General features: G+C 49.6%; 1 protein-coding gene across 3 annotated transcripts in view; it reads left to right on the top strand.

The window, feature by feature from the left end:
* The window catches only part of KIFC3 (kinesin family member C3), a 39,490-nt gene extending 22,502 nt beyond the window's left edge, over positions 1-16,988 (top strand). For all 3 annotated transcript variants that reach the window (XM_034788389.1, XM_034788388.1, XM_034788390.1), the window contains 16 exons: positions 652-717; positions 1,358-1,498; positions 1,611-1,850; positions 2,394-2,567; positions 2,926-3,073; positions 3,412-3,542; positions 3,807-3,918; positions 4,500-4,681; positions 5,085-5,189; positions 5,748-5,878; positions 7,359-7,482; positions 9,177-9,306; positions 10,028-10,257; positions 13,470-13,604; positions 14,009-14,117; positions 16,309-16,988. In XM_034788389.1, coding sequence (XP_034644280.1) covers positions 652-717; positions 1,358-1,498; positions 1,611-1,850; positions 2,394-2,567; positions 2,926-3,073; positions 3,412-3,542; positions 3,807-3,918; positions 4,500-4,681; positions 5,085-5,189; positions 5,748-5,878; positions 7,359-7,482; positions 9,177-9,306; positions 10,028-10,257; positions 13,470-13,604; positions 14,009-14,117; positions 16,309-16,334 — 2,184 coding nt within the window. In that variant the 3' untranslated portion in view covers positions 16,335-16,988. The remainder of the gene's footprint in view (positions 1-651; positions 718-1,357; positions 1,499-1,610; positions 1,851-2,393; positions 2,568-2,925; positions 3,074-3,411; positions 3,543-3,806; positions 3,919-4,499; positions 4,682-5,084; positions 5,190-5,747; positions 5,879-7,358; positions 7,483-9,176; positions 9,307-10,027; positions 10,258-13,469; positions 13,605-14,008; positions 14,118-16,308) is intronic.
* The last annotated feature ends 8,118 nt before the right edge of the window (positions 16,989-25,106 follow it).

Below are 25,106 nucleotides of genomic sequence, written 5' to 3'. Positions count from 1 at the left end.
TGAATATCAGAAAATAGTCGTAACAGTGTGGTCCCACTCTGAGGAGTAATCTGGTCCTAGGAGGTGGTAGGGGTCCCACTACTTGGAACTAAAACTGGATTGGAGAAGATACTGCCAGGTATCTGCGCTGATAGCAGGTGGTGGAGTAAGGGACCAAATAAGTCTATTCCCTTTCCAGCTTGAATCTTTAATGTTCCCACTTTCTGTTAATCTTTTCAGTGGGAGCTCACAGTTAGCCAGGGCTGTTATGTCTACAGTTCTCTCCAAGAAAGCTGCCTCTATGGTATTCTACAGTCATATTAGCAGAAATAAAGAGAGTGTGTTGCTTGTTTGATGATGAATAGCACCCCATGTAATTTGGGGATTGCTGGTATGGTAAGTTGTCTTCTCAGGGCCAGCGTCCTTCCAATGTAGTCTTGAGCACTGCTTTCTCCGGGGTGGGGGGTCCACAACTCATAACTACCCGGTCTATCAGTCTGGCTCTGTGTGGCTTGTAGGAAATTCATGACTTGAAGCACTTTCCGTTTTTGCCGGAACATCGCAGCTTCAAGTGAAGCTATGTGTAATTTGAGCTGGTGTGTGTTGGGAGGAGGTGTTTGTGGTCAAAATACAAAACGGACCAGCCTAGTCAACTTGTGCCTGTGTTGACAGGTTGAAAATCTGAAAGGGAAACTTCTGGATCAAGCTCAAGAAGTGAACAGACTCCGTTCTGAGTTGGTGAGCCCTTGGAAATTAATATGTTTTTTATATCTGCATTGCATGTCTTTTTTCCCCAAGGAGATTGTTACATTCGTGGTTGAAGTTGTTGGTTCCTTAGTATTTTACATATGAGACAGTAAAACAGGGAGAGAAAAGAAGGAAATCTTAGTGCAAATGGGGATTGTTTAGAGGCCTAAAGATGATGAATGAAATGCTCCCAGAACCATAGGTTTGATCTGGATGGATTTTGACCAACCCGAGGTAAATAAATTGAAGTCCATTAAGTTAAATGGGAGTTTGTCCAATGCAGCCTTAAAACAGAGGCCCTGGCACTCTTCTCCGTAGCAGGAGTTTACTGCTGGTGGCCTTGACAACATTTCCCATGCCACTATTATTGTGGTATTCACTGGCTGCATTCTGCCCTTCACCCCAGAGCTGGCTGCATTTCAGTAGTACCATATGTGTATAGTTTGTGAAAAAGGTAGAATCCTTAATTATTAACGATACTGTGCCAAATCCTGTTCTTTCTTTTACTGGTGCAGCTCCTCTCAAGTCAAATGCATTGCCTGGGTGTAGGGAGAGAGCAGAATTCGACCCACTGACTAAAAGTAAAATGTTGGGTTAACAAACACTTGGTCCCCTTTTCTGCCCTTTCCAGGGTGGCCCTGACTTGGAAAAGCATCGGAATCTGCTCGTTGCAGAGAACGAGCACCTAAAGCAAGACATGAAGTCATGTGAGGCAGAGCTGCAGAAGCTGAAGCAGCAGCATGTGAAATGCATTGACTGCGAACACGTCCAGGTAAAGAGGTTACGAGGGTGGGGCGTACGCACACAGGTCTGGTCGTGCGCCTCTGCCTGCTGATCACATGGAAATTGGCTTCCTCTCACCCCCGTCCCAACTTGGTTTGCAGGAGAATGCCAGGCTGCAGGAAAGGTTGGCCCAGCTGCAGCTGGAGGTGGAGGAGGCTAAGGGGAGGCTGTCGGAGCTGGACCTGGAAGTGCAGCAGAAGACCAATCGCCTGGCAGAGGTGGAGCTGCGCTTAAAGGACTCCCTTGCCGAGAAGGCTGAGGAGGAGGAGCGACTCAGCAGGCGGCTGCGGGACAGTCAGGAGACTATAGCTAGCCTGAAAGCCCAACCCCAGCAGATAAAGGTGAGATGGGACAAATCATTTATGCAGGGCGACTCCTATCGATCATTCTGCCCATTTCCTGTTCAACGTCCATGCCGAATGCGTGTCTTTAAATTCCAGCTAGAGCGAGAGGGCCAGACTCTGCCAGGCTATCTCCCGTATCAACCCTTGATATCAAACGGGGTATAAAATGGGCTAGCAATTGACTCTGAGAATCTAGGCGCTTGCAGGCGGTTTGAATACTGTTTGTTGTTTGTCTGTAGCTTAACAGAATTCTGGCAGTGCACAAGGTGCTTAGGGTAGGTGAAATCGGTCATAGAAATAAGAGTCCCAGTTTTATGCGCTAAAGATGCCGCTACCTGTTTAAAGTTACGGTAGATCTGGAATGGTGGTTGTGCAGATCGGCATTGAGCTCCAAGGAACTTGCCAGTTTCATCTGGTCCTTGTGGATTAACTTCCTTGAAAATTCAGTGGGGAATGCCTTGGATTCAGCCAGTGCCGTGTCTGTCCCAGGCCTGATGGTGGGGAGTTTCTCACGTGCTTGTGTTGGGAATTTTTTTGTAGTATATCATCAAAACGGTGGAAGTGGAGTCATCCAAGACCAAGCAGGCTCTGTGTGAGACCCAGTCACGGAATCAGCACTTGCAGGAGCAAGTGGGGATGCAGAGACAGGTGCTAAAGGAGATGGAACAGCAGCTGCAGAAGTCTCAGAAGACTGCAGCCCAGCTCAGAGCCCAGGTATTCAGTACTGCATAGAGAATGGGGAAAATATATAACGTGTGAGTGGAAAAGGAGAGAAGAACATCTACAGAGGAACTTAGCAAACTGCATCCAACCTCAGAGCTCAGGTCTCTGGGTCGCACCGGGAACGTATATGGGAACAACTTGAAGAAGCTCCATTGGTCACATTACTCCCTATTCAATGGCCTTTTTTGATTGACTGTTTCTGACTTACTCACCGAGCCCCCTGGTGCAAGTGAAAGAGTTTGCATGAAATGTTGGGTGGGTGGGTGAGTGATTCAGTCCTGCTGGGCTTGGCCTCTGTGATGCTGTTTTTTGTCACAGAGTCATAACTCCAGTTTGGGTCTCTTCCTAGATTATGCTGTATGAGTCTGAACTGGAGCAGACGCATGGACAGATGCTGGAGGAGATGCAGAACATGGAAGATGACAAGAACCGGGCCATTGAGGAGGCATTTGCACGTGCCCAAGTAGAAATGAAAGCTGTGCACGAGAACCTGGCAGGTGAGGAATAGGGGAAGCAAGTCCCACGACAACCTCACACGGGTGGGAGGGTGAGTGGTACAGGTATTGGGGAATGTAGCTTTCCAGGTGATGCTACACGTTCTCATATGCAGCAGGACTTCCTTGGGAGTTACTAGAGGAAAGCCACACTTGGATTTAGAAATGCCCAGCAGCATTCGCGAATCCTCCCCACATCCCTGCCATCCGCTCTGTTGGTAGTTTGAGTTCAGACCTACACTTCCAAGTGAAGGCATCCAAATAGGAGAAGGAAGGGCTTTATCACCTTCCAGGTGGGATCTTAATGTGAGGATTATCAATGGTCTTATGTTTGTTTGCAGGGGTCCGGACAAACCTCCTCACACTCCAGCCAGCACTCCGGACCCTCACCAATGATTACAACAGCCTGAAACGGCAGGTCCGAGACTTCCCCCTGCTACTCCAGGAAGCTCTGCAGAATGCCAGGGCAGAGGTGAGCATGGCAGGAGATTCCTTGCTCTGTGGTAGAGCAGGACCTAACACGATGGCTTTGATTCTGCCACAATTAGATTTGCACCATGAGCATGAGGAGACAGATGCTCTTTGATTCTCTGCCATGGGAACATCCCCCATGTTTCCCTTCTTAGATTCTTTTTTAGTTCCTGCACTGTGAAAGAGGGGTGTGTGTGTGGTGGGGGGTTCTCCATACTTCTTTGATTTTTTTCCCCTTTCATAATTGGTGTCTCCTCCTCTTCAGATTGGACAAGCCATTGAGGAGGTGAACAGCACAAATCGGGAGCTACTCAGGAAATACCGCAGGGAGCTGCAACTCCGCAAAAAATGTCACAACGAACTGGTGCGGCTGAAAGGTGTGTGCGTGAGAGATTATTTAGACAGCAATGGAGGGCTGATCTTTTTGGTGGGTGACATTAATGCAGCAGGAGTACAGAGACTTCCCACTTCAAGCTTTGTGATTGGACTGAAGTTAGACATTCGTTCAGGCGTGGGACTGGGATCGTTGGTTCTGGGGGACCTACCCAGAAGGGCAATAACAAAAGCTTCAGCATAGGAGCTGAAGCATTTCTTTCGCACAGTAACCTATTGTGGTCTGTCTCCAGATCACCGTGGTTTCACTGTGCTCTACTAGGGACATGATTCGTGGCCTGCTGCAGACAACAATGTCTTGTGACTCCACCACCCATACACGCTCCACGTAGTCTGTGCAGGGCACTAGCAACACATCTGTCTTATGGGAAGTCTGCACAATCTAGCTTGTGGTCTTGGAGTGTGTTACTCTAAGTCGCCACCTTTGGGATCTGGAGTTGGAGAAGAGAATGAGAGAGGTGAAGTGGTTTGTGTTAAGCATCTTCGCTGTCTGATCCCTTTGATAAGAGATAATTGGTGGGAAGGCTGATCGAGAGCTTGTCTCTGTATTTTTGTCTTTGTAAAGGAAATATCCGTGTGTTTGGCCGAGTCCGGCCAATAAATAAAGAGGATGGGGAAGGGCCTGAAGCAGCCAACTCCGTGACCTTTGACCCTGACGATGATGCTCTCCTGCACCTGATGCACAAAGGGAAGCAGGTGTCGTTTGAATTGGACAAGGTTTTCTCCCCACAGGCAACACAGCAAGATGTAAGTACATCCACATGTTTCTGTACTGGTACATTAGCATGGACTTCCACCACAAGAGAAAGGTGTGTGTCAACACGAGTAGGGACATAATTATTTCATAAGGTCGCAGATCACTCCCTGGTCCCTGATTTTGTAGGGGAAGGATGGAGAAGAGAAGATAAAGCAACTCTTTCCTCCAAGGGAGCAGTAAGCAGGCAGAGTAGAGCTCGAGTAGACTGGAGAGCTGTATCTCTGCTCCTGCTGGTGTAAATGTAATTACTCTTCTATCCCCCGATGCGATGCAAAAAAATTAATGTAGAAACGAGATTCCAGCACAGCCAGTTAATCCCAAGTGGAATCTGTGTGAGAGGCGCAGCGGGGGAGTGTCAGATATTGCTCATTTTTATTTCTTTCCCATTGGCAGGTGTTCCAGGAAGTTCAGGCCCTGATCACATCCTGTATTGATGGCTACAATGTCTGTATATTTGCCTATGGACAGACAGGTGCAGGCAAGACATATACTATGGAGGTAAATTTCCCCTTCTCGCCTTTTCTCTCTGTCTCCCTCCATCTTCCCTTTCAGTGTGTCTTCTTGCTTTGCTTCCTGTATTCTACGGCTCAGGGTCATCATTTCTCGAGGAAGGGTGAGGGTAGATTAGCCCCTAGATGACTGTATATAATGGATACGCTCATGGGTAAATGTGTGTAAATTCCCCCTTTGTCACGGTGACCAAGAATGCTGTTGTTCCCAGGTAAACATGCACAGCAGCCCTGACTATGCAACTCCCAAGTTTGTAACAAACCGCACAATGCCGACAGCAGAACATTCTGAAGAAGAAGGTTGGAACCTGGTTGTTTTGCAACCTTCTGGCTGTTCCCCTTCTCTATCATGAGCGTGGGAGGTGGATGTTGGTGATTCCACAGTGAATCATGGACACCTATTCCAAGCTTTGTCATGGTGTAATATCCTACCGGTGTCTTCACAACTGCACACCTTATGGGCTCAGTGGTGAGTCTTGTGTCAGTCACTTTGTCACACCTTTCTCTCCATTGATGTCACATGTGAGATTTTTTCCTTGATCATCAGGGAACTCCTGAAAACCCAGGAATCAACCAGCGAGCTCTCCAGCTGCTCTTCTCCGAGGTGCAGAGGAAAGCGTCTGACTGGGGCTACACGATCACTGTCAGTGTGGCAGAGATTTACAACGAGGCGCTCAGGTAACAGGAAGGAAGCCTGGGAGGGGTAGGAGTCTGTAGAGAGGCTTGACTGTGGGATGTCTGTGTCCCTTAATGGGTGACATGGAGTGTGTGCACTGAGTAGCCCTGCAAAGACAAGGGCAATCTCTCCTGGTGCTCCTCCAGGGCAAGGCGGCTCCGCACTGCGCCTGGGCAGGGCTGTGCGTAAATGACACACCCGAACTCTGAACCAGGCTGGCTGTTTTCGTTGTGTTTACCAGGGAATTTACTTGTAGTGCTTAGGCTGGGAAATGGCTGAAAAAGCAGGTTGGCTTCATATCTCTCTCCTCCTCCAACTAGTGTCCAGTCTCTTCTCTCCCATGTACAGGTAATTGAGAAGCATATGGTGTCTCCAAAATCTTAAACTACCAAACTGGTTCTGGGCTGTACATTCTGTTTTTGATGTGTGCTCCAGTCCCCTAGCTTTAGCCGACTCAGGGATTTTTCTTAGCACACAGGGCTTTCAGAACTCCTGCCTGGAATTCTTCCCAAGCCTTGCGTTCCTAGAATGCCTTCTGTTTCTATGGGCTCTCGCTCACGCCAGCACCTGTTAAAACATCAGCCAGCAATCAGCTTGTATTTTCCCCCTTCGTGCTTGTGCTCTCTGCCTCCCCGTTTTCTGCTAATAGATGTGGAACCCCAAACAAGCATTAATTGGAAGCTTTTTTACATTAACATTCTCTGCCTGTGTTTTGTGCCTTTGGTACTTTGGTTGTTACGTTTGGAAATTGTGAGCTACGGTCTCGGAGAATGAGAAGCATTTTCCTCCAGTGAATTCTTCTTGTCTCCTTCAGGAGTAGAGGTGGGGGGTGGAATGGAGCACAGAAGGGTGGCAGCAAAGACATTGCAAGAATGACTTAATTATACAACAACTGGGTAGGCTGAACCTGAGAAGGAGACGGTCAGTTGTTGAGATAATAAAAGCTGCAAACCAGGCATGAGTCGGATCAGGTGGAAACAGGGGAGTGGAACTTCTGAATGTGGATCTGTTTGGGGTGCTCTACGGATGGGTTGTGTTACATGCCTGACAGACAAATAACACACACGCAGAAAATAGGAAGAGCTGAGATTATAAATAGATGAGGAAGCATCCAGTGGACAATGATTCCTCTGAAAATCGTATAGCTAGTGTAGCTAGTATTTAGTCTGTGCTTGTTCACCCAAAGCCAATTAAGAGTTTTTAGTGGACAATAGTTGGGGTAAACATGCTTGAGGAGAGACCCTGGCTTCCAACGGCTGGAAAAAGCTTGTCCTCTCTTGGTCATAAACCTGACCACTGGCAGAGCAGAGCAAAGCAAGGGGGTCTGGTCTGACACAGTCTGTAGTTTTCTAGCTGGGGAGATTAGTTCAGGGGTGGTCCGGCTGAAAGGCCTCAGACCTTTCACCTTTGTAAGTGGCTAGTGTAGGGAATAGAACATGACACACGAGTCTGAGGGGAGGGTCACCTTGCCTGTCTTTACAGGGACTTGCTTGGGAAGGAGCCTCAGGAGAAGCTGGACATCAAACTGTGCCCGGATGGCAGTGGGCAGCTGTATGTACCAGGACTGACTGAGTTCCAGGTGCGAAGTGTGGAGGATATTAACAAGGTAAAAACATCCTGAGAGATGGAGAACCCAGGAGGAGAAGGGCAGAGATGGTACCTAGTAGATGGGGTGAACCAGCTGGGGATCACCCGCTGGGATGGGGTGAACTTCCCTGTGCATTACAGAGACTTACTCAAGTTCTTCTGTTATGAACAGACCAGCTGCTGGAGCAGTGGTGGCAGCACAGGGACAAGAGGATGCAAACGCCTCATCTCTCCACACATAAGATCAGGGCCATCCCTAGAGGGATGCGGGGCCTGGGACAAACCCCCACCCCTGGCCCAGGTCCCGCTCCCACTCCACCCCTTCCCCCAATCCCATGCCCTGCCTCTTCCCATCCCTGCCCCGTCCTGCCTCTTCCCGTCCCTGCTCCACCCCCACTCCACCCCTTCCCCCAAACCCGTACCCCACCTCTTTCCAGCTTCCGCCCTCTCCCCCAAGCGACACCGGGAGCTGTCAGGGTGGAGTGGAGTGGGCTGGGTTGCTTGCTGCTGCCAGAGCCAGGCCCCCCGCTAGGCCCCTAGGCCGCCCTGGATTTCCTATGTCTGGGACGGCTCTGCATTAGATGAAGGCAGTGGGACACAGATCCAAACCCTCCTAGACTCACACGTGTGATATTAGCCTCTTGTAGGAGTCAGACTGAAAACAAGGCACACAACAGAATCGGCCCAGGAAGGGGCTTGTAATGTGGGCTGCATTTCTTCACATGCCTAAGATTTGCTGTAATTTCATTTTCATGAGTCAGCACTTCACAAAAACAGGGAGCAGGTGACAGGTTTGTACAGAACGAAGATACATTTAGTTGGGGTTGGTCCTGCTTTGAGCAGGGGGTTGGACTAGGTGACCTCCTGAGGTCTCTTCCAACCCTAATTTATGATTTTATGCAATGGAGGTCTAAAGTAATTACCCCTCAGAACTGGGTGTGTTTGTGAGGAGCAGGGAAGAGAGACTGGAATAGGGCCCTGAATATAATGTGACAAATGCCACATGATGAGACCAGCTTGGAGGTCAATAACCCTTTGTGTGAGCCACAAATAGTTTAAAAATAAGATTTTGGGGCCTAGATGGCTCTCAGGGAGTTAGTGGGATACCAAACCTTTCACCCACAGGTCGAAGGGCTGGACAGTGCCTTGTGTGAAATGAACTGTCAGGTCTCAGTCCAGTTCCGTGTCCATATCCCAACTATATCACCCCGCGACCCCCCAGACATCCACCCACCCACTGGGTTTGCATCCTTGCTGGCAGTCTCTGAAAAGAATGGGCCTTGTCCTCTGGAAGTGCTCCCACCAGAAAAGGAGAGATGCACTGGCCAGAGATGTGTGATGGGAAACTAGCACTGACACTGCTCATACCATACCTATTCTATGGGTTAATATGAATTTAGTGCTACTGTCAAGCCAATATCTTTCGTGAGCAATTAAGGTCAGTCGTTGATGATTTCATTGCGGAAGGAATAGAGTTAATATTTGCCAGGGGTTATGAGCATCTGCAGGAAAGGAAGGGACTGCCGTTCACCCACATTCTGCTCGGAAAATGGGGTAGGTAGTGGTGTCGAGTGTCAGCAAGGAAGATCTGCCAAAGACCTGCCCACCCTGTTGCTATTTCAGAAAGCGATGAATGTAGATGGGATAGGTGAAGCTGCTGGCCAGACAACACAATGCAATCCAAAGGCTCACGGCTTTCTGCCTCTCTCCCAGGTGTTTGAATTTGGGCACTCGAACAGAGTGACTGAGTACACCAGCCTGAACGAGCACAGCTCACGGTCTCACGCCCTCCTCATCGTCACAGTAAGAGGACTCGACTACAGCACAGGCCTCAGAACCACAGGTTAGTGTCTCCTAGGAGGCGGAGGGGGAGACTGGTGATCACACCCGTCCTTGGATGACACAGGCCTGGAGATTTGGGTTCAACTGCTGAAGTGGGTAACAAGTGAAAAAAGAACTGGGTGCCACTGGCCTGGTCCCTAGCGGATGCTTGTCTCTGACACAGAAAGCCACGCAATTTAGCATTCCTGGGAGTCAGTGTTTGGGAGCAGACTGGTCAGGGTGTTGCTGGTCAGGACTGCGTTGTGTAGCCCGGTTGAAAAAGAGACCCGCTACTCTAGAACATCTGTGGTTATACATGCGAAGATAAGGTGCTCAGATTTCATGCTTCGGGGCATCAGCTGATTGCTACAAGGGTCGAGAAGGAATTTTGACCCCCATGCATTGCACAACTGTGCAATGATTCTGTATCAAGTGTAGGCAACCCGCAAAGGCAGGCTAATGTAAATGTGATAGATAACTCAGCTTGTACAGTCCCATCTATTGGCACTCTTTCATCAACTCGAAATGTAATGAAAATCCAAGCTGCAGGTTGATCTGTGGGACTCCCAATTCTCCATAGCAATATAAAGCTCCAGGTGTGATTAGTTCCTAACTGGAGGGGATGGGGATGTTCATTATCTGCTAGACAGACCCCACTGTGGTTAGCACTTCCACGAGGGTCGAGCAGTAGCTGCACAGGATTATTAAGTTTGTGTGTGTATTTGTGTTTTGGCTGGTCATAGGGAAGCTGAACCTGGTGGACTTGGCTGGATCTGAACGGGTAGGCAGGTCTGGTGCAGAGGGAAGCAGGCTCCGGGAGGCCCAGTACATCAACAAGTCGCTGTCAGCACTAGGAGATGTGATTTATGCTCTGCGCGCCCGCCAGGGTCACGTGCCATTCCGCAACTCCAAACTGACCTACCTGCTCCAAGACTCCCTCAGCGGAGATAGCAAAACCCTCATGATGGTGCAGGTGGGTTCTGGGGCCAACTGGGCAGATGAGGTAAGGTGAGATGGATCTACTGAATCAGGAAACTTTAAACTGACCAAAAGCCAATTACAAGAGAAGTCCAGAACCTCATAGTCCAGAACCTCATTGGGTTCTTAACAGGTCTGAGGAACGGACATAAGAAAGCTTGTGGTCTCATAATATAGGTGCTTTAGTTTGGATTGGTAGATACAATAAGGATTCACTTGAGGTGTGGTACTCCTCTGAAAGTGGCACTGTGGGATTCTACGTGTAGTGTCTCTAATTTTAATCAATGGTGCTGTTTACAAGTGAAAAGATGTTTTTTTTCTTAACTGCCAGCAACTTGAGAGTCAAGCTGGATTTATTCCATCCCATCACTAGTAATAAAGGTCCTGCTGGCCAAATTGTGGCTTAGTGACCTGAGCAACCCCCTTGGCTTCATATTTTGCCTTCAGTGAGACCTGTGCAGTTCTGTTGCTGTCCGTGAGTTTGCACAGGTGTAACTGCCTGGAACCTGGTTAGCAGGTCTGTCTCTGATGCATAAGAAGGAATAGAATTTGGCTTCTCTTTCGTAGCTGTGTTGGCTTCTGCAGCGATAATGGGAGTAAAGAACAGTAAAAACTCGTTTCAGTTACTCAAGTGAGCAAGGCTGACCCTGAATGTCCCCTGGGGAGTAGATGAATAAGGAGGTGCCATTTTTACACAGTCACTTTTTAGAGTAGAAACCACACTTCTAAGAGTAAGTTTGCAGTGCAACAAATGATACTATACAATTTTAATGTGATCCGCCAACTGACTTATATGTTCACTGGGCATTTATTTAAGCAGCTTCATTCTGTCTGGTTTGATTGGGGCAATACACAATATGTATTTAGATAGCTGCTTTGGACCGGACTCAGGAATCAATCACTGCCCTTCTGTTTTTTGGGAACACCCTCAATGTTACCACCGTGAGGAGTGGCACCCTCCTCTGGAGGCAGGCGCTCCATGGAAAACCCTCCTACACGCCAGTAGGATTAGCTTTTCCTCTGGTGTAAACTGGCATAGATCCACTGCAGTCTCCAGACTCTGTGTGTGTGTCTGTCCATGTGCCCTTCTTAGTCGACATTTGCTACAGACACCTGGGCTTCCCTACATGCCTTTACTTCCTACTTCAAACCATGCTCCTGTCTCAACATGAAAGTGCTGCAGGCCAGAACATATTACAGTCTCCCTCTCCAACATTAGAATCATAGCAGATTAGGGTTGGAAGGGACCTCAGGAGGTCATCTAGTCCAACCCTCTGCTCAAAGCAGGACCAACACCAACTAAATCATCCCAGCCAGGGCTTTGTCAAGCCGGGCCTTAAAAACCTCTAAGGAGGGAGATTCCATCACCTCCCTAGGTAACCCATTCCAGTGCTTCACCACCCTCCTCGTGAAAAAGTTTTTCCTAATATCCAACCTAAACCTCCCCCACTGCAACTTGAGACCATTGCTTCTTGTTCTGTCATCTGCCACCACTGAAAACAGCCAAGCTCCATCCTCTTTGGAACCCCCTTCAGGTAGTTGAAGGTTCCTATCAAATCCCCTCTCACTCTTCTCTTCTGTAGACTAATAACCCCAGTTCCCTCAGCCTCTCCTCGTAAATCATTTTCATTCCCCTCCGCTGGACTCTCTCCAATTTGTCCACATCCTTTCTGTAGTGGGGGGACCAAAACTGGACATACTACTCCAGATGTGGCCTCACCAGTGCCAAATAGTCTCTCTTCTTGAGTTCTCTCAGTGCCACTGTGGACTAGCTGGACTTGGTTGGGTCTGTGCTGGTGATGAAGAATGAGGAATACGTTACGTTTTGTGTAAATGTACGGCATTCCTCTCCCCTTTCCCTGATCAGCTCCGTTTCGTACTCCCCTTGGCACTGCAGAATAGCTTGCTATTTGGGACGTGCCACAGACTGAAAGGGAAAGGTTCCAATGCAATGGAAGGTGCCTTCTTCTAGGAGATACTCAAGTCTAGCTGAGAGCCTCCTCCTCTAGTGCGCTAAAAATAGAGCGTCGCCACGACAGTGCAACCAGTGAGAGGGCTGGCCACCCCAAGTACAATCCGACCGAGGACCGTAGGGATGGCCTTACGCAGTCAGCCCAGCCTGCTACTTGCACTGCTGCAGCTACCCTTCTATTTTTAGCGTGGAAGTGGGATCAAAGCTAGTGCACACACGTCTATTCGAGCTGGAAGTGACACCTCCCACTCAAAGTAGAGACACACCCTCCATGACAGAGGAGGAGCACAGCGTTGTCCGTCACGGCACTCCACCAGCATCAGAGCCAAGAAGTAGGGGCATCCAATGAGGTTCAGTCAGCCCTGCCTGCTTGTCTGTTTACGCTATACTTGGGGGCACTGGTGTGAGGAAAAGACTTGATCTTGAAATAGAACCAGCAAAACTCATCCTTTTCAATCGTCTCTCTAATAGCTCTACTCAAGGAGAGCTCGGTTGTGCGTGAGAGGAGGGAGGAAAGCTGGTAAATCCATTCACAGATTCTAGTTCTGGGCAGGTCACAGAGATCTACTTGTATATGGAAGTCTGAGAAATCTCGTACTAAACGATGTCTTTAAACGTAGCCAGGCCAGGGAACACGTGGCTTTTTGGGGTGGGTTTCCCCCTCTCCTCTGTGTATTTTTCTGTGGTTGGCATTATCAGATTCTTAATAGTCTCTCTCTACTCACCTCTATTTGTTCACGGTGGCTTGGGGTTGTTTTCTTTTTAAACCTCCCTGCAGCTTGTGTGTCCCCTCCCCACCAGGAATTTCACCACTAAATCACTAGAATGCCTGTGTCTCCACTATTCCCTTACGGAAGAGCCCCTGAGCGGTTGCCAGCTGCTGTAGCTTATTTTAGCTCTCCTACAAACAAAGAGGGTTAGTTACAGGGAACACGTTTGACTCTGATTGTAAAGCACCACATACATGTACAGTGCTATAATGGGAAATGATTGTTATTAATCATAGTGTCCTAGCAGCACTGAAATACTCTTGCTGGGACTGAGAGCTGGAACTTAGATTCTCTCCAGCCTCACACTGTAACTGCTGTCTGATAGTGAACGTGGCTCTTCCAGTCCTTCCCCCCCTCCTGTTGCTAGGGATCGGCAGCTCCCCGCTGCGAGCAGTATGGGAATGTTGGGAGGGAGGCAGCGAGAGTTCAAGGCAATGAATGCTGTGTATTTCTGTCTGGCTCCAGGTCTCTCCAGTGGAGAAGAACACAAGTGAGACTCTCTGTTCCCTAAAGTTTGCTGAGAGGGTTCGCTCAGTGGAACTGGGCCCTGTATCCAGGAGAGCAGAACTAGTGTCCTGGTCTAGTCAGGAGCACTTAGAGGTAACGAACCAACCCTGTTGCACGCTTCCATTGCCTTTCGTTAGATTGTTCTGTTCATTTCTATGGTGCGCTGTTCACGTTCTGTTTCTCTGCGACACACACAGCCGCCTCCACCCTGGAAGTCTTTCTCCCTCTCTCACCAGCCCCAGGGCCTGACTTTTGGAACGCCCTCTGAGTGGCCTTCCAGAATACACCAGCCTGCTCAGAATACAACAGCCCATTTTCTGACTGCCTCGAGCAATAGTGATTCCATTATGCTGGTCCTGCATTCTTCACATGGCTGCCTGGAAAGTGACAGATTGACTAGACTGGTCCAGTGGGGTGATTTGTCTTAAAAAATCCTTAATGGTGCAGTCACTGTAGCTTTTCTTTGCAGTCTGATCCCAGTCTCCGTCTCTCTCTAGAATGATTCACCAGTTGCAGCACAGCCCTCCATTCGAACACATTCTTCTCCTAGCTCCGGGACACCTACAAGACGAGCAGGCTCATTCCGGAGGAAGCTCCAGACCTCAGGTAGGTGTAGTGGAGAGGTCTCCTTTGGCCTCGCTGTGCTCCCCTATTTTCGATAATGCTTCCTGACACGTGGATGTGAAAAACAAACTCCAGACTCTTCACCCTCCGTCCAAACGGTATTAATTCCCACCCCCACCGCCGCACCCCGCTATGGTTTCTGAGTCCCGCCCAGCAAGAAGAGAACTTCTTTTGAAGGCATTGTTTGCACAAAAGGCTGACCCAGAGGGCTTGTCTTACCATACATGTGTGAGCATTGGCTCTGCAGCAACAGACAGAGCCCTTAGATCTCACTCCGGCAAGCTGCTATATCTAGTGGCACATAGGCTGTAGAGTAAATTCACAAGCCCCTAATAGGGCAAAGTTAGGAGGCTCGTATGAGTGGATGATGGTGTGACAGACTGATTATATCCTGTAATATCCTGGACAAACCTTAGGGAATTAAGACAAACTAATGTAATTGCTCTGGTTATCCACTCTTTGGCGCCACCCTCCTTGGATTTCAAATTGGATTCTCTGGGGACCCACAGACAAAGGGGATTTTTGGATAAATAGCCTGGTTTTTAACTGGCTCAGGGCCTTCTTCCAGCCAATGGGCAGGACCCCTGCTCCACAGAGGGCCCCAGCCGAGGGAAGGGTTGGAAGGGCTGGACCTACTGAGGCCCTGTAAGACTGTGTGCTTGTTCTGAGCTGAAGCTGTGATGAACTTGAAACCACAAGGAAACCCCTTGGGTGGTGTGGGGGGGGGGGGTGAAGGACTACTCCTGCCAGAGCCCATATTAGGATTGGGGTGATCTCTGGTAAGCTTTTTAGCATGTGTGTAGGTTCTTCCATTGTTTTTACTAGGTGTTCGGTGTGGTGCTTTTACCTTAAGAATAAAAGAGGCTTGCTTAGAAAGGGCTATACGGTGAACACTGTTAACCATCTCTGAAGAGAAAGCAAGCACCTGTGCTTGGGCAGTCTGTCTCTGCTGCTGGGAATACCACAGTGAAGGCTGGGAACTGTGCAGCCTGGAAATACCCCAGCCAGAAGGGAGCGAGACGTGGGGTCTCCACCCAAGAAAGGGAGCTGGAATCCTGGTGCCCTTGCTGGGTCACTTAGGGAAAATACAGGGCCGTTGCCCTGAACTGTGACAAAGGGCTTTTCTGTACATCCAGGCCCGGTGTGCGAAGAGCCATCCTAGGAGCTGAGGTGTCCACCTGCTCTGATGTGTTGTGCTCTATTCATGTTGCCTTTTGAGGGTCTTCACCGGTCATTTCTCCAGCTAAATTCCAGAATAGACATGACTAGGGAAAAGAGGGTTGGTAACAGCCGGGGCTATTGCAGCAGAGAACTAACTGCCCATTCGCCTGGAATAAGCTCATTAGCTAAACACAAATTATCTGGCACAGTCCCAGTTAAACCTCTGCCACCTCCCTTCTCTGAAGAGGACCCTAATCCTAACTCTGTGGTGACGCCGCCTGGTCTGAGATCTTCATTCCACCTGCTCTGCCTCTGCTCCAGCATCCATGTGGTGGGGAGCCGGTGCTGACCAAGGGAAGAGGTTTTCATTGCAGACTGCAAGCTGTCACCGCCTCATTTAAAGACCAGTAATGGCCATATAGTTTGACAAGGCAGCACAGCAAAAACCACCCTTGGCAGCCCTTCCTGAAGGGGGCAGAAAGAGAAGGTGGTGCTACATAACCAGCCTCAATTGATCCCCTTTGCGCACTGCTCTGAATCCCACTGCCAACTTCCCCTCCTCCCTGTAGCACGGAGAGAAAAGGTGGGGGAAGGGGGAGGCTTTGTTGCAGGGGGTGGGAACATGTGTAACCTCATCTCCAATGAAACTCTGTTGTTCACTTTGATTTCAGCCTGAAATTAGGGGCAGTCCTGGCCTCCAAGTGAGCATGTGCAGGTATGGAGGGCAGTCGGGTTTCAGCCTTTCTGTAAGCGGTGAAGGTCTCTACTTCAGCAAATGCTTAAGGGGGACGGTCAAGTCTGTTCAGTAACTGGCAAAGGGGGCTTGTGTCTCAGGAACGGTGTGCGGTGGTTTGCAGTCTCTAATGCAGGGCGCTTTTTCTTTGGCAATCCATGGTGGTAGCAGGGAGAAGCCCTCAGACCCTAGGGGCACTGTCTGCACATTGGTGTTTGGGGCAGGAATTACGCATTCTCCCCTTTGCCCTAGTATTGATGCTCTCTTCTTTCCTTGTAGGAAAGCTGAGGCCAGTCCCTGTGTGATGGACACACGCACCTGGGGAACTGCTCCAGACCCAATGAGCTCATGGTGTGAAGGAGAATTCCTGCGTTTCAAGAGCTGTGAAAACGGAAAGAGACTCTCTCCTCCTCCCCCGCATCTCTCCCATTGGATTGACAGTGCACGCTACTGTGCCCTGTCACACATTCAGGAGAGAGGAGGACTCTGTGGGATCCAAGAGCCAAAGGTGAAGACAGTTCCCTCCAGGCTCCTGGGCAGAGGCAGAAGCTCTTGGAAGCATGGACACAAGTTGCTCCACTGCAGATGTGAAACCAGGTTGTCAGGTGCCGGTTCTCCTTCTCCCATCTCTGAACCAAGACTCCTGTAGAAATAAAGCCCCACCCAGAGACTCGGGTCACCACATAGGGGCACCAAGCTTGGCCGTGCACAGTACAGACCCCATTGCTGGCAATGGATGCCCCTGGAGCTGGATTCTGGTGGAACTGAGCCCAGGGGACTTTACCTGCCTACCTGTGGCACTTATGCATGTACACTTTTATTTGCCATATGGAGGTTTTTAATGGATTTGAAGGGAGAGTAGAGCTGCCAGGGGCCTCTCCCATCTCACTGCCCCTGGCTTTGTTTTTAAATGAATAAAGAGTATCACCAAGCTGTTGGTTTAAAACCTACCAACCAACCAACCAACCGTGTCTGTGCTTTCCTTGGTGCAATGACCAGGGCTGCGTCTGTTTGGATCTATTCATGGTGCCAGAGTGAGGGCTGCGGAAGGGAAGATCACAGACTTTGATGCCACCATCTTCATCGCTTCATACATAGCTGGGGTAAAGCTTGTGTAGGTGTCATCTGGTCGAGGACAACCTAAACAGGAGGTAATTTACTGCAGGGACGTCCTCATTGGCCCTGGTTCAAACTTCCTGCTGACATACTTGCACACATGCTATTTCATTGACACCCCCCCAAAGGGAGGGGAAGGGTGAATTTCAGAGGTAAGGGTGTGTGCTTCTCACTCCTGGATTTAAACAGCATTTAGGGATCCAGAGGCCATAATTTGCTGTGCTAAAGCTCACAATCCATTCACTTTGAAGCAGTCTTCCAATGATTTTTACCTCTGCAAATTGCAGAGGGGACTGTCCTCTTCACCCACTTTCCCTAAAAATACAAGCAGTACCATCTTCTGAACCCACGTTGCCGTTTCTCAGGCAGTCCTCCCCCTCCACCACTCATCTCCTTAGTCGATTATAGCTGGGGAGGGTGGGGATAGCCGCACAGGAAAGCAAGTTTGCTGGTCATTAGGGTAAATGTTGAGGCCGAAATGTTTTAGCCCTTCCCTGTTGTTTGTCCCTTGGCAGAACTTACCCAAGGAGCAGGCACTCTGCCATGACGGGTCCTGCAACCGCTGCATATAAAAGCAGCAACCAGCCACCACTAAAACCAGCTGAACTGTCTGCCTCAAACCAAGGATTCCTCAAAGCCAGCCAGAGTTCCTTGGATCCAACTCTTCCCACTCTAGAGGCAAATGAAGCTCTTAAGTGACTTTCATACCGGTATCCATCTGGCAGGAGAGGGGTACAGAGGTTAAGGTTAGAGCTGAGAAAAGCAACTACTGACTTTTAAGTGGTGTTTTCCTTGTAGCTAGGACCCAGGCTCCCAGCTATCTCGCAGATATAACTTGGTACTGCTCTGCAGGAAGCTGTAACAAGCTGGGGCAGCCAGGTGGTAACAATAGTGGCGCTATCTCGCTTGCCAAAGCCCAAGGGGGTCTTAACACTGGGCTTAGAAAAGTGAATCAATCCTTTCCCACCTCCTTTCCAGGATCAGTCTGTCTCCCTGAGCCTACTCCTGCCGAAACACGTGCCAAATTCTCCCAGATGGGACCAGGGCATCTATTTATTTTGACGCTTGCATAGTCCAGCAAAGACGAGAATCCTGCTCCCATTGAAAGCAAGATCAGGCCCCACTGTGTGTGAACACTGGAGCCAGAACCCTTTCTTACCGTCCCTTTGCTTCTCACCACTACCCCCACCCCCAGGGTGCATGCAGTACTTGACATACAGGGCTGTGCAAAAGGCACCTGTTAATGTGCCAGTGGAGTAAGGCTGCCGCTGAGCAGCGATCGAACATTTAAAAAAGCTTCAAATAAAGCTAATTGTAAAGCGATTTAAAAACCTCCTTCTCTCTTTCTAAACAGATCAGTGTGTTCGTTCACGGACGTGTCAGAAATATTTATATCCTCTCTTACAGTATCCGACTGAAAAGAAACAAGCAACAAACTTTGGTTAATAGAGTGAAGTGTGAATGTTGTCTAACGTTGTGGGGTGTGTGTGCGCGCGGTGGATGGAGTTCAAGCTGTTGTTTAGAGCAGCTGCCCAAATACACCCAACAGGGTGTGCTGGCCTGCGTTACAGCGGCCAGGCTGCATTTGTCAATCTTCCCCGTCTTAGAAAGCCTTGATTCCACCTTGGCTCTTTCTAAACTTGTTCTTGTGCCGTGGAGTCGATTTAAAACCTCTCGCCTTTTGTAAGATTCGATGTTTTTATGTATTTTAATAAAAAGATCCTGTTTTGTAACAAAACTTATTTTAAATAAATTGTATAAAGCAACTGCTTTCATGCTAGTTAATGATCTCTCTCCCGCTGGCTGCTGCAACAGCTTAAAATTCTTTCCGTTCCCATTTTACGGCCATTTGCAAAATGTGTTGCTTTGATCAGTCTTTCTATGCTTTATCCTAAAGTGCCTATTTAATCTCTCTTTTTGCTGCTGTTTATTACAATCTGAGGTGCAGCTTTGGCTTCTGCAAGCCGCTGCCTGAGAAACATACAAAAACTTGGGTGCTTTTACCATCACAGACCTTAAACTTGTCATTTTTGGCACAGGGTGGAATTATTCTCTTTTCTATTTAGCGGTGGGTGGGAGGGAGAGAGGCCACAGCTGACAGGGCACTGTAGGGATGGTTCCTGGCAGGGACTCGATCCTAGCTTGTTGCCTCCTCGGAGCTAGTGCAGTTGGCCTGAAAAGGATTACATGCCTGCTCGCTGCAGCGAGTCAGAAAATGAAGGGAGAATGTGGATCTCCCATTTCTAACAGAACCTTAATCAGCATGTATCATCCTCCTGCCAATTTGCACTCCTGGGGCAATTCTGCACCACTGCACATGCGCAGAATTTATGTCCCCCACAGCTTTCTTTGCTTCCCTGCAGAAAAATGACTTTCTGATGGGGAAGCAAAGGGAAGCCCCAAGAGCGGTCATGTTTTGGGTGTCCAGGGCAGCCAGCAGAGAGGTGAATCACTGTGGGGCAGGAGGCAGGACTGGCGAAGACCCGGCTGGTGGCTCCTACCCTGGGCTGGGGAGGATGGGACTTCCTCTTCCCCTGCACAGCATCCAGGGCCAGGGCAGACTCACCCCCAGTTTCTCCCCCAAATGCAGGAAGCTCTGCAAACACCCCCTGCTTCCTGCACCCATTGCTCTTCAGCTGCATGGGGAGGGATCCCTGTACAGGGAGCTGCCCCCCCCCATCTGCCCAACACTCATGCATCCAGACCCCCTCATATCCAGACCCTCTGCACTCAGACCCCCCCCCATACACACACACACACCTGAACCCTCCTCCCCAAATGAGCCCCCTGGATCCCCACCCCACTGAGTCCCAACCAGCTGCACCTGGATCCCCACCGAGTCCCACTCCCCCAGCATCTGGGCTCCCCTCTGAGCCCCACCCACCCACCCCTCAGTCCTGTCAAGCTCTATCCCCCCATACCCAGACCCTGCCCCACTGCCCCCCAACCACCTTTGCCTGGACTCCCTTGCAGAGTTCCATTACTGCTGCACCCAGGAAACACTCCCCTTCCCCCAAAGCCCCTGCACCAGGATCCACCACTGAGCTACCCACACCCACGCTGCCCACACCCACACTGCCCCCCACAGAACCCTCTCAACCCACACCTGCATCCCCCCACACTAAGCCCCTCCACACTTGCATCCTGCCTTGCCCACTTAGTGGACAGGGCCCTGGGGTAGGCCCAGTCCTTGTGCTGTCAGGGTTGGGTGCAGCCTCACCACTGAGTTCATATCCTAGGGGAGGGGGAAAAGCTTCACAGTGATCTCCCACCTGGATGCAGCCAGTGGCCTGTGTTCCCCACTGCCATGCTAGAGTCTCCATATTTATTGGACAAAAAAGATGTGCAGAATTTTTATTTTTTTGGCACAACATGCCCTCAGGAGTAAATTAGGACAAGGAGAGGGTTACAGCTTCAAGCTGGCTTCCGTGCACAAGCCTGTAAGTGGGGAGGAAACTGAAGGGCAGCACTTCTTGATGCACGTATAGAGTCATGTTGGATGCAGGGACAGGAAAAGACTTGCAGGAGGTGGATGGAAAGAATGGCATTGCAGTTGCCTAGATTAGCTGCTGTGTGGGGAAGGAGGAGTTGGGCTAAGCCATAGCGTCTCCAGCGCCTTAACTAAGGTTGTTTAGTTTGTGAGAGATTCAGTGTTTGGCAATAGTCAGCCCCTTTCCTCGGCTAACACTCAGTCCAACTCCATACAAATCAGGAACACAGGTGAGTCAGGTAAGAACAGTCGTGTACCACTTCCAGTACAGAGCAAACACAATAACTCCGGCTCCACATTACTCTGCTCTCCTGTGCCTCAGAAGTTCCTGACTTGAGTCCGCTCAGCCTCGTGCCTATGCTCTACAAAAGTCTCCCTCCCCGACATACCCAATGAAGAACTCCCCACCTGGAAGAGTAAAAGGACCAATCAACACAGGGCAAGAGCACCCCCTGGCTGCCCCTCATCCACCAAATAACCAGCTGCAGTTTTGCTAGACAGCAGCCCTGGAGTTAGCTGATCTCCTACCAGACCAGAACTGCGGGCAAGTGAGGAACTCTAGGTGCACAGGAATCACGTAAAAAGGGACTCTGCTACCAACACCAGTTTCATTCTTTCCTCTTGTAAGAAAACAGCACAGCACTCTGACGGCACCAGAAACCAGTGAGCACAGCCAGCCCCAACTTCACATTCTGCCACCGCCGAGCAGTACCACACTGTAATTAAAATGCACCGCTACAGTGGTGGGATGAAGAGTGGCCTCGTTAAGGTGACGCTAGCTTGCCTATTATATACCTACATTTGACCCAAACACACCTTTGAACTTTACCAAAATCAGATCCATCTACCTGAAATTTCACACCAGATCTTAACACGGACAGCAAAATTTGTATGGACAATGCGGGCTCAGTCAGACAAGGCATTTAAGGGAGAGGGGGCAGGGTTTTCTTCAGACAAATTCCCTTCAATGTAGTTTGGCTCATCCTAGCGCCAAGCCAGCTTGACCAGTAGACGATGCGCTTCTATTGTTCTGGTGGTCCTGTTGAGGAGTGGTGCTTGGTCGAGTTGGGTGGGGAATTAACTATGTTTGTCACACACAAGACTTTATAAAGGAATAGAAACTTTACAAAGCCTACAGGGCGTGCTGTAGACATCACATAGGCTGCATGGTCCAGAAGCAGGTGGCCAGGAATGGTAAGGGAGAAAGTAGTAGAGAGTAGATTCCCTACATTTATTCTTTGCTCTCCCCCTCACTTCTGGAGTTCACATGACGGCTGAACTGAAACTAGGGAGTGGGGTGCTGGAGACAGCAGCAGATTCAGATTTAACCTGAAATGAATTTCATTTACCAGACACACTATTATTTATTTCACCTGTTTATAGGGAAACACTTGCAACACCCCTAGAGCTGGTGGACAAATCGTTAATCAGCAGCCTACAAACGAACAGCTCCAAGAGACAGCCTGATGGAGAGAGAGACAAACTCCAAGACCAACCACGATGGATCAGTTCCTAGACTACTAACTGATCGCAGAAGCTGAAAGGATACAGCATGGGCAAACAACAAAGGAGGCACCCCAAGGAGCCAATGATAGGCTAAAACCAAGGGGCGTTCCCGCATGTCAGAAAGCTAGTCCTTGGCCAGGATATTTATTTTAAGCAGCAGACTAAACCTCTATGCACTTAACCATGAAGAACATCTGCTACCACAGTCTGAGGCATGAGCCACCATGCTTAGAAGTGGAGCCAGGACTTTTCCACTGAACCCACCAAGCACCTACTTACTGCATCTCAGCGAGAGTCACAAACTCAACCAAGCAACTGGGCATTTGCTCCATGCTGCTCTGAAGCAATCCCAGCAGAGGTTAATTCCTTTAGGCTGGCAGAGCTCTCCAAAGAATTATGGAAAGCAACTGATGAGTGGTCTCAGGGTGCAAATCACTTAGCCTGAGAAGGCTGCACCCAACCCCTAGAACCACATTGTCTGTCTCTTCACAGCTGAAGAGGCCAGTGTTAGAAGTTTAACATATAATTGTGTTTACAGAGCTCCGCTGTATTTACCAAAAAAGGAGAAGCTCTGATTCAACTGTTCTCCCCACCACATGCACTAGGAGAGAAACCACCTTTCCCTCTCTGTTCAGCTGCTCCATGCGGACACACACACAGCTGCAGAATGACTATTTGCATTACTGGGTGTTTTGTGAAAGACAAATAGTCTGGTAGAGAGAAAAACAACCAATTGCGCCATTTCTGATGCAGAAACCGCTGATGCTGAGAAAGGCAGTTTGCCTCCAGCTCAAGTTGTTATTTTCAGAACATTTCCTCCATCCTTCACCAAGTACCCTGGCCTTTTTCAGATGTTTAGATGATAAACCTGCAGCTTTTGGCCTTCTGGCACAGTTGCACCCGAGCTACAGAGAGTGCCAGGGTAATCCTCACCCAAGCATGGATCATTGCTTACTTACAAAGTTGGCACAGGATAAGAAGCTCTCTGTCTAGTGAGTATTGGGCAAGCCTTACCTGCATGCCACTCTGCCTTGGGCGCGCTGAAGTGTGTGCAGGATTACCCAATTCTTCTCCCTTCTGTCCTCGTTTCTCAATTACCCCCGTTTCTAACTTGAGTGATGCAGCTGTCTGAGCATTTTTCATTTCAACAAAACCCAGACATGGGTGTAGCTCCATAAAACAGCCTGGATTAGGGCACAAAGCAGCAGTGAACAGCAACCACAAAGGGAGGCTGACAGCCGGTGGTTCACAAGTCCCTTCACTACTCTCAGAAACGTTAGGACAGATTTCACCCTCAGCCCTGCTCTGCTTTTCCTCGGGTGTCTTGATCTGATTTCCACAGCCACCACCATAGCAGGAAGGGTCTTGCTCTATGGCTACAGAGGTTGAGCCTCCACTGACACCTCTCTCCACATTGCTATTTCACACCGAGGCGTTGGAGAACCGCTCAGACCACTCTTGTGTGGCCCAGTAAATGCACAAGACAGACCAGAGGGGGGTGAATTGAAGATCGCATTGTTGACAGGTGTGGATCAAAGAATTTTCATGGCCATAAACCCTTAGAGCGCTTTTATGGCTAGAGAACCTCTCTACCCGTGACCATGACGGAGCAGGTTTCACCACGCAGCAAGCAAGCAGGATGCCGGTTGATAGGTAACTTTTAAAAGAGTGTGTGTGGAGGCCATGCTTAAGGAAGCAGGGAATTGAACCACTGGCTCCAGGCAGTGGCTGTGCAAGCTTCCCACACAGCACTCTGCACTGCACAGCCATCCTGAATGACAAACCCCTGCTGCTCCTTCAGAACCATCCTACAGGATTAGAGCCTCAAGTCATGTCCTCTGCTCCTTGTTACATGCAGCCTTTGCTCCTGGTCTGAGCCCGGGGTCCTCTTCACTCCCTCGTTCTGTGCTTTCTTCCAGACTGCTCATACACTTGGATCCGCCTCTGTCAACCAAGCCCTTCGTTTTGCCCTAGAGCGCACCACTAGTGCCTGCAACGGCCATGCTTTACTCACCCATGGAGTCCCACTGACTGGACTGTCGGCAGCCCTGGGTCATTAGGCTCAATTCTTCAGGGCAGGTACCTGTTAAGTGTCCAAGCACAGCTCACCCACTGTGCACGGCTGTAGACACGTCAGCACCGCACACTGAACACGTTACCTCCACCAAAAGGTAGAGTTATGGCCCTCCTCAGGCTGAGCGGCAACCGGGGAAGACTGAGAATAAAACACGGATGGGTTTCCCTTTTGTTCCCGGCCCTTACATTGTCAAGACGCAGTGCTGGAAAGGCTTGGGTTACTTGATGCTGGTTCCACTGCATTTAGCTTGGGCAGTGAGCGCGTTAGCCAGGTTTGGGTTTTGGTTCTTGTACATCATACACCTGCTGCGTCTCCTGCCTGCAACCCAAGGGAGTAATTCAGACCAAGTTCCTTATCAAAACCCTAAAGCTGGGACCTTAACTGTGTCACAGGAAAAGGAGGAGATCCACGTCAGACATGGGAACTGGTCCATTCAAGGACAAGCTGTGAATGGAGATTTCTTTTAAAGCTTCTAGGATGGAATAAGACAGTAGAGTGAAGATGTCCCGTACAATGGGAACTAGGCGCTTGCTGGTGCCCTCTCCAACTTCAGGGGCCGCGCCTTGGCCGTGACATGCAAACTGACACTGGTCAGCAGCACCGGACTGCGGGAGACGAGACCGCAGTGTGGTTCCCATTGTAAACATTAGTAAGCTGAGTCCTCCTTTCACCACAACGTCCCCAGCAGGACAGAGGGCAGGGCAGGGCTTTGGGTGTTTAGAGACTCAAACGTTTCACACGATTTTCCAAATAAGTTACAAATCTTTTAATAAAATTCATTATAAGTTAGTTTCCTGAACAGCAGGCTCCAGTGTATGAAGGGTGGGGAGGGAGCCCTCCGCACAGGAGCCTCCTTCCCTACAGGAAAGAAGCAAGAATGGACAAAGG

This window comes from Trachemys scripta, chromosome 13 (genome assembly GCF_013100865.1).
Source record: "Trachemys scripta elegans isolate TJP31775 chromosome 13, CAS_Tse_1.0, whole genome shotgun sequence".
Taxonomy (NCBI): domain Eukaryota; kingdom Metazoa; phylum Chordata; order Testudines; family Emydidae; genus Trachemys; species Trachemys scripta.
Note: the sequence above shows the minus strand (reverse complement) of the source record. Positions and strands in the feature narration are given on the sequence as shown.